Source organism: Ceratotherium simum, chromosome 4 (assembly GCF_057802395.1).
Source record: "Ceratotherium simum simum isolate JZ-2026a chromosome 4, ASM5780239v1, whole genome shotgun sequence".
NCBI lineage: Eukaryota > Metazoa > Chordata > Mammalia > Perissodactyla > Rhinocerotidae > Ceratotherium > Ceratotherium simum.
In genome coordinates this window covers 28935045-28944894 of record NC_141903.1, presented here as the reverse complement: position 1 = coordinate 28944894, position 9850 = coordinate 28935045, and the positions used below count along the sequence as shown (strand labels likewise).

The 9850-nt window shown below is 36.6% G+C and overlaps 1 protein-coding gene across 1 annotated transcript; it reads left to right on the top strand.

Annotated features, from left to right (window-relative positions):
- Positions 1 to 464: 464 nt before the first annotated feature.
- Positions 465 to 4524, top strand: MARCOL (MARCO like). Its single transcript, XM_087430277.1, has 4 exons — positions 465 to 574; positions 961 to 1444; positions 3368 to 3489; positions 4479 to 4524. Exons 1-4 carry the CDS (start codon positions 465 to 467, stop codon positions 4522 to 4524), a joined length of 762 nt encoding a protein of 253 aa, XP_087286403.1.
- Positions 4525 to 9850: the final 5326 nt, after the last annotated feature.

Below are 9850 nucleotides of genomic sequence, written 5' to 3'. Positions count from 1 at the left end.
TGGAAAAGGTGAGGAGGCCGAAAAGAAACATTTGTAGCAAAGCAAGGACAAGAAACATCGGAGCCAATGGAGTACGATTGTACTTAACAGTACAAAGCCTCCCCATCTGTTTATTCATTATTTTCTAGACTCTGCTCATTTTGGAATAGAATCTGAAAAAATAAAATCTGAATATAATCTGCATAGAATCTTTATATATATATATGTAGGGAGGGTGGGTTTCCAAAATAAATTCGAGAAGCAGATTGATTAGATGAAACGTAGGTTTTAAGAAATAGTTACATAATATCTACCATTTCCTTGAGTAGTCTGACCACAAAAGAAAGAAAGAAATAACCACCAGAGAGAGTATGATTGATTCATTGATGTTAGGGCTTTTATGGGAAATGGTGGACATGAAGCTGGCGGAAAAAGAAAGTATGTTCTGAAGAAGAAGGGAAACACTGCCTTTGGGACTGGTGTGTATGGCTGCAAAAAGCAAATATAAAGATGGAAAAGAGAATGTGGAAGGAGGGCTCATGCCTGACAGCCTTTATGTTTGGAAAGTAGATGATGGCATCTTCTGTAGGGTGAGGTTGGTAATACAGGAGAGGGGTGTGATGTGGAGAAAGTTCATAATAGGCATTAAGCAGAATCCACTTGATTAATCAGGAAATCATTAAAAGGAATTTGGGGTAGTCTGAAAGCCCAGTTCAAATAATTCAGACTCTGATTTAGAAATGGGGCAAGCTAGCTTGACCCCATGATTTGTAAACTTTGTAATATGGTCACGAAAAAAATGGAGGAACCTAAAATATTCAGGTTATGATAAGTAATGGGAAGATTCTGTCTTGAGGCTTGGTTAAAAAAAATCAAAGAGGCGTTAAATACGTACTATATCTTGGGATGAATGCTGTTGATTTTAAATTCTTGAAGTTGTATAACTTTATTTTTATGTTTGTGCTTATGGTATCATTCCAGTGCCTTCGACCCAGATTTGAAAACGAGTGATTTTAAACTAGAAGAGAGTCCAGAACCTGCACTTATTCTAGAGAGAAAAAATGAAGCTAACCGTCAAGGAGGACAAAAGGAATCTAATAAGCAAGGAGGTAGCAACACACAAGGAAAACCAGGGACATGGACTCTGCAAGGACAACCAGGGTATTCTAACCAACCAGGGAAACCAGGGAATTTTAATCAGCAAAGGAGGCCAAGAGTTTTCAATCAGCCTGGGGGTCTGCAAAGGAATTCAGGAGAATCTAACCAAAAAGGGAATCCAGAAGCTTCTCATGAGCAAAGAAAGCCAGGATCTTCTAGCCAGCAAGGGAAGCCAGGGTCAGCTAGCCAGCAAGGAAAACCAGGGTCTTCTAGCCAAGAAGGAAAATCAAGGTCTTTTTACAATCAAGAAGAAAGAAAGAATGTAGGCAACCCTTTGAATGGAAATATAATGGAGATTCAGATTAGTGTTAATTTGTTTTTATTATCCCTCAGTCAACCTAGCCGTTCTATTTTCCAAGATTTGAAATAGTTAACAGAATACACTGTACTAACGACAAACACTTTGTGATGATGCTGATCCAGTAAAATGAGGGGGAGTTTGGAGGTGGCTGTTTTCTCACATAACTATGATCATTAATGAGGGTCATGCTCCCCCATTCTCTCTCTCCTTCCCTTCTACTGTGTTCCACTTTCTACTTATACTGGACTAAGTCAGACTCTCATTAACTGAGCCCCCATGTCCACCAGATTTAACTGTCATGCCCATTTGCATCCCATCTGTAACCTGCAAACCACTCAAGTGGTATTTCTAAATCAAAAATCTGATCTGATCCATCACTCTCCCGCAAATTCTTCAGTGGCGCCACACTACCTAGAGGATAAAGTCCAAACTCCTGAGCATGGCATTTAAGATTTTTCATAATTGGACCCCATGTCTGTGATTGCACATGGTTGAACATTTCATGTCATTCTTGCTCACACATCATCCACATCGTACAGAATCCTTTGATTTTCCACGAATGTATTCCTAACACTAATGATAGCCTTTATCATAGAGCTTCCTCTACCTTATTGCTTTGTAATTGATTGTCTAGTCAATTAGAGCATGAACTGCTTAAAGAAATTGCCATTTCCTTTCAAACCTGTATCCCCAGATCCTAGAACAAGACAGGCATATAATATGTTCTCATCTTTGTCAGATGAGTGAATAAATGCGTGATATTTGGCAGCCATCATGGCAAGCAGGTGCACATCCATGACTTTTATATTTCCTTCTGAGTCTTGCTGTGCTTAGCCTTCACTTGCTAGTCTTTTTCACAACTGCCAGCCACCTCATTCCATTTAACATTGACTCTGGACACTCCACTTAATACATCCAAAATAGTTTTCTAGAAGACTTTCTCCATCTTATTTTTTTAGTGGAAACTTCACTTTTTACCTCGTAACTTGTCATTCCTTAACACTCTTAAAAGAAAGCTGCCTGTCCCTCTTGCCTTTATGTCTAGGCTGGCGTGAAGTAGTAATCTTCCAGGGAGGTTCCTGCCATCCAGACCTCAAAGCCACCACGAGCAGGTTTCAGAGTGTTTAGATTGTCACTTAAACTTCTCAACTTTATTTTCTTTCTAAAATAGCGGCAATAACCCTGTCCATTTTACAGAGTATGTGTGAATGAAAGTAATGGATTGGTATGAAAAGGGTGGTAAACGCTAAACCAATGGAAAAGACTGAGGTCTTTGTTCGTCTTTCCTGGCTCTAAGAAGACTAAGCCCCCTAATAAAGATCCTCACCGTTTCATTTAGTGTCTCTGCTCTCATCTGCTTGTCAATGCTTCTTTATGTTCACAGGCTTCTGTCATTCTATAACTTGATTCTGAGGAAATGCTTCAAATACTATTCAACTGAACTCTGCATAATCCTACCTCCTGCCTCATCTTCTTTCACGGGACAAGAAGAAAGAAAGGATCAATAAATTATGAGCCTTCTGTGTTTTGTATTTGCCAGCCTGACTTTTCTCTAATTACTATTTCCTCGGGTAGGGGAAGACTTGTCTACAGAGAACTCAAGTGGAGGCAGTCTGACATGTAGTGAGAGCAGCGACTCTGAAGTCAGGTAACTGGGAGTCTGAACCCCAGCTTGGGTATTTGATCCATATCTGGTCTTGGGCTTGTCACTTACGTGCACTGTAGGCCTGCAACTATGCAATGGGGCCAAATATACTCTTCTTTCAGTATTGTTGCGTGGATTAAATTAAAATACAAAGGATCAATACAATGATTGGTTTAGTACGATGCTTAATCAATAATCAATAGCAATAAATATTTGTTTTATTACAATATCAGAATTAAATTGAGTTTCCCATATTGACCTAGCGGTCTTTCATATTGCTGCAGACTGGCAGTACCAGCAGCAAGAACTCAACTGGAAATATAGCATGTCCATCCATCTACAAACCAGTCTGTGGTTCGGATGGAAAAACCTATGGTAACCACTGTGTATTTAATCAAGCAAAAAGGTAAGAGGGCTTTATGTTTCTTTGTATCAGGAGGAACTATTCTGATCCAAAGGGAGTAAAAGAACCTTTCTCTTTGTGTCTCTGTAGTTTTCTCTCAATAGTGCCTTGGGGGTTTTTCCAAAGAAAACATAAAATGATACTTAATCCTTGAACAGTAAATTCAGTCATTTTCTGAGAGAATGTGATACATTCAGCTTTTTGAGTAGGAGTAAATTTATTATTGAGTCATTCATTTGCCAAATATTCATTAAACATCCACTATGTACTAGGCATTGCTCTAAGCACTGGAGGTAAGGTCATGAGCAAACTCACAGAATTTCTTGCTTTCTGCTTCAATGGAGCTTTCATTTTTGTGGTAGAAGACAGCAAACAAATAAAATGTATCAGAGGGTAAAGAGGACTATGAATCCCATGGGTTACTAAGGGTTGACTACTAAAATATATTTTAAACTTAAATAACAATACTAAAGGTTGGATTTGGTGAGCATGCCAACCTTTAAGAGTTACACTCTGCCTATCTGCAAGAAATAAGATGATTATAAGGCTGTTTAAAATTACAACATGTAGTTAAGAAAGAGTTAGATGTCTCAACTTTCAAAATTAATGAATGTTCATTCATGAAGGTAGGAATAAGGTAAAAATTATACTTCTCTGCTCTTTGATAGTTTCAGAATTTATTAAGCACTTGGTAAATTGTTATTGCAGAAACAAACCAAGGTTAAACGTAAGTGTCGCCTATAGCTGTAAAAGCTAGAGTTGGAGGGAACATCAGATTCCCATTCTCTCATTTTACAGATAAGGCACCTGGCCCGGGGACAAGAAAGGACTGGCACAAAGTGCACGAATTCCCAGAGTAGTGAATGGGACACCAGCGAGCCAGAGCCTAGGCCTGCTTTTCTCACACGTGCTTTTTAAATAATCGCCTTTCCTCTCTTTGGTGGTGCCACAATTTATTTGGTCCTTGATTTCTCTCATTATCTTGTTTTCAGGTTGAGTAAGGGGAAACTGTGTCTGAAACATGAAGGGAATTGCTAAGCTTCTACCATATCCAAATGACCTGGAACCTCAAAATCTACTTTCAATTCTCTTAAACAATAGATTTCCCTGGGAGTTCCACTGAGGTCGGCATGAGTCTCACAGATATGATGGATCCCACCTTATTTTCAAGTTTGTTCCATTGCAAATAAAATCAGTTCCAGGGTAGCTTCTGATTTCTGAGATTGTTTATTTTCTAGACTTTCCCAAACTTTGTATCTACGATCCATCTGTTCCCAAAGTGCCCAAATGGCTGATACTTCAGGACCTACAGCAGCAATTTGTAAACCCTAATAGATATAAAAATCTCAGGATTGCATGTAAAAAATAAAGATTCCCCACTTTAGAAATACTGATGCTATAGGTCTCTGACAGAGCTAGAGAAACTGCAGTTCTAAACCACATTCCAGGTGATTCTAATGAAGGTAGTCTCTGGCCACCTGGTGTGAAACTGATTTGAGATTTGTTAAGGATGCATTGATTGTCTCCAGAGGATCCATGTAACCATATGCAAAATAAATTTTCTGTGTACTTTTTTCTTAAGAGTGTCCAAAACTTTCATTAGATTCTTGAAGGGATATATGAGCACAGATAGATTTTAAAACCATTGATCTACAGATATTGAAATGTAGAAATTTATTGTATATTATCTGAAGTTGTGTTTTAAGTCTGGCATGGTCTAAAACCCAGATGATTAGAAGGCCCTTACCAGGATATTAATCATATTGGTTAGCAACATAGGGCTCAACAAAGTGAATAAGTCCTGACATAATGGTGGGATCAGAGCTGGTAAAAAGGATGGTTTAATGAAAGTGATATCAGAGGGGTTGAGCAAGATCTGGAGGTCAGTGATGAATGCAAGTACTTTTATGTCCAAGGGAACCCTACTTAGCAGTAAGGAACTAAGTTGGCAATTTATATTTGGAATATATAGATGCAACACAACAAACGTAGCAGGAAAGCATACAACGGGATAGAGCACATGGCCCAGACCCAAGTGTAGAGAGAAGCTGTGGTATCAGACAGGATAAGTGGTTAATCTAAGGAGAGGGAAACAATAGAAGCCTAATGTGTTATGGAGAGTTATGGTCTGGAAAAGTGATGAAGAAAAGATGCAGAAAGCTATAATTGAGGGAAATGTAGATTATTAAAAGGCATATTATTAAGGGCATTCTGTCCTGTATCTAACTGGCAATGAAGAAAACTCAGAGATCAATTGTGGGATCCCCTCAGACATTTGGCTCATGGAATATAAGGATTCAGCCAGAAACTCAACCCCAAGTTCAAATTGATAGAATCTAAGTAAACTTTGCTCTTCTTTGTCCAGTCCTCCAGGCTGTTTCCTTATGATTTGATTTAATGGAAGATTAAGTGAAATGACTGAGCTCTGAGCAAAGCACCTCATATAGTAAGAAGTAAATCAATTATTTTAAAATTAATATATGCTCATAGGAAGAATGGAATTTAATTCTGGAAAATACCTCAGGATTTATTTGTTATTTATCTTTAATAAGTTAGTTTAGTTTCATTCAGTTTATTTGCTTGTGCCTAGACCTCAGCCTTCAGACACACTGATTCCATTGCATACACAGCATTTGTAACTTTTTCTTAAATACTTAAGGGTAAAAGATGTAATGAAGTTCTATATTTACCCAGATTTTTTGCACACACACAACAAAAATAGCTATTTCTGTAAGTTTTACCATCGGAATTATCTCAGAAAAGTATTCTGTGGTGCGAGCCACAATTGAGGAAGTTCACTACAATTAGACTGTGTTCACTACAAAGAGGCATTTGATGATAATTAAGATGTTAATGGAATCTTTCAAATATACAATGAGCATCTTGAAGGAGAAAATTTTAGCATTTTTTGTACACAGAAGGAATTCAGTAAAGATCATTTTAGTGAATGAATCAATGAGTGATTAATGCAGGAGAGTACCAGGTGCTGTTAACTTATCTCCTTCTTAACTGCCTGTATTTTAGTGTATGCTACCATTTATTATCTCTTCTCAAAACACTGCAATATCTCCCTAAATGGTTTGGATGCCTTTACTTTTAATCTTTCAAATCCATTCCTCATAGATCAGCAAGAGTGATCTATTTGAAATATAAATCTTATAACATCACTACTGCTATCCCAGCTTATAACTCTTGGGCCCCTAATATTTGGGACAACTTCCACATTCTATACCTATCTGTAAGATATTCAGTGTACTAAAATATTTCTTATATTAAATTTCTCCTTTTAAGCTGTAATTCAGACCTGATGGCCTTTTTTTTTTCCAATTCTGGAAATTTCCATGATTCCTCCAAACAAGTTCTGTGTACATTTCATGCTCTCAAAAACTCAACACACTATCCCGTACCCTATCTTGTCTATTTAAGCTTCACTTAGTCTTTGTTAAGCACTTTAAGTATACTTTATTCAGGGATGACTTCCTTGATGATATCCACTGTCCTCCTTGGTATATAATATCATCCTATGAATACACGATATACTGTCTCTTTATAACATAGACCACTTGTAACTGTACAAATTATTGATTGACATCTGCCTCCCCTACTCCATCTTAAGATGGGTAAAGATAGTGTGCCTGATTCTTTTGACAGGAACTAGTCCTAGCACGAACATTCTAATTTTCCTTTTAGATTACTTCTTTGACCTATGGGCTATTTTGAAGTGTTTTGTTGAGTTTTCAAATATTTAGGGACTTCCCAGATATCTTCTATTAGCAATTTCTAATTTAATATCATTGGTACAAGAATGTAATTTGAATGGCTGGATCCATTTTAATATTTTTTGTCTTGTTTTTAAAGCTCAAAATTTGGTCTATCCTGGTATATATATATATATATATATATTTTTTTTTTTTATGTGCAGTTGAAAAGATGATTATTCTGTGGTTGTTAGGTGATATGTTCTATCAATGCAGATTCAGTTAAGTTGGTTGATAGTAGTCTTTGAGTCTTTTATATTTTTACTGATTTTCTCTCTACTTGTTCTATTAATTTTTCAGAAAAGGATACTGATATCTCCAGCTAAAATAGTGGATTTGTCTGCTTCTCCTCACTAACCTATTAGCTGTTCCTTCATTTATGTGGAAGCTCTGTTATTAGGTTGATAAATATTTAGGATTGTTAAATATTGTTGATGAATTGACTCCCTTATCATCATAAAATGACCTACTTTGTCCCTTGTAATGTTATGTTCTCTGATCTACGTTGTCCTATATTGATATCATCACTCTAGCTTGGTTTCTTTTCATTAGTGTTAGCACAGTATATTTTTTCTTATCCTTCTACTTTTAATCTATTTTTATCTTTGTATTTAATGGGTTTCTCTTTAAGCAGCATTTGTTTGTCTTGCTATCTGATCCAATCCTATAATCTCTGCTTTTGAATTGGGGATGTTTAACCATTTACATTTGATGTGACTATTTATATGGTCAGGTTTATAGCTATCATCTTAAAGTTTATTTTCTATTTGTCAATAATTTCCTATTTGTTCCCATTTTATTTTACTCTTTCTTTGGATTAATTTAGTATCTTTATGATTCCATTTTCTCTACTTTGTTGGCTTATAGGATACAACTCTATGTTTTTGCAGCTTTTTTTAGTGATAGTTTTAGGGTATATAGTATATATCTTTAACACATCTTTGTCTTCCTTCAAATAATTTCATTCCATTATACTTACACTTATTAATGAGGAGTTTGGAACAGTATACTTCCATTTATCTGCTTTCAGCCTTTATTGGTATTCATTTTCCTTCTATATATGCTATAAACCACATAAGTTATAGTTATAATTAAAGCTCTGAGCAATGAATTTTTTTCAAAAAATTTACATAAGACTACAAATGTCTTTTTTAAAATTAACTTGATTATAATTTCTTGTATTCTTCATTCCTATGTAGAATCTGGTATTAATTCCAATCATGGAATAGGAAAAATAATATGACGTTTGATGACAGGAAGAGGAACTAAAGTGATAAACTTGAGTATTAGGATGTCTGATCTCTAGATCCTATTCTGTCATACCTATCATTATGTAAGTTCCTCTCTCTGGGCTTCATTTGCGTTACCTATACAAAAACGAGCATTGGACTAAACCAGGGATCAATTTTCTCCAAGCATTTTTGATATCATAAGATAAGTAAAACTTTTTTATAACATACCTCCCAAATATATGTATATTTATTTTAATTTTATACATTATTTCTGCAGAAATATATTGTGAACAATATGGAACATAAAAATAGAAATTAAAAAGAATATAAAAATTAGTATTGGGCGGAGTCAAGATGGCGGCGTAGGCAGACTCTGAACTCACCTCCTCCCGTGGACACAGCCAATTTACAACTACTCGTGGAAAAATTACCCCTGAGACAGAACTGAAAACTGGATGAGAGGAACTCCTGCAACAACGGACAATCCTAACTGGGGTAGAAGAGGCAGAGACTCCCTTCTAGAGAGGAAAAATGCCGCCTTCACAAGCCGCCAGCTTACCTACCTAATACGTAGACACAAGCACAGGGAAAGAGGCAAAATGAGGAGGCAAAAGAATACATTCCAAGTAAGGCAACAGGGCAAAACCCCAGAAAAGGAACTAAGTGAAACAGAAATGAGCAACCTACCCGACAGAGAGTTCAAACTAAGAGTGTTAAGGATGCTCACTGATCTGGGGAGAAGAATAGATGAACTCAGTGAGAATGTCAACAAAGAAATGGAAGATATAAAAAAGAACCAATCAGAAATGAAGAATACAATACTGGAAATGAAAAATTCACTAGAGGGACTCAAAAGCAGAGTAGAGGATACAGAAGAACGGATCTGTGAGCTGGAAGAAAGAGTAGAAGAAATTACCAAAGGTGAACAGGTAAAAGAGAAAAGAATTAAAAAGAGTGAGGACAGTCTAAGGGACCTCTGGGACAACATCAAGCGCACTAACATCTGTGTTATATGTGTCCCGGAAGGAGAAGAACGAGACAAGGGGGCAGAGAATCTATTTCAAGAAATAATAGATGAAAACTTCCCTAACCTAAGGAAGGAAACAGACATCCAGGTACAGGAGGCACAGAGAGCCCCAAACAAGATAAACCCAAAGAGGCCCACACCAAGACACATCATAATCAAAATGTCCAGAATTAAAGATAAAGAGAGAATCCTAAAAGCTGCAAGAGAATGTCAAGTTACGTACAAAGGAAACCCCATAAGGCTATCAGCTGACTTCTCTGCAGAAACCTTACAGGCTAGAAGAGAATGGCACGATATATTTAAAGTGCTAAAAGGAAAAAACTTACAGCCAAGAATACTCTACCCAG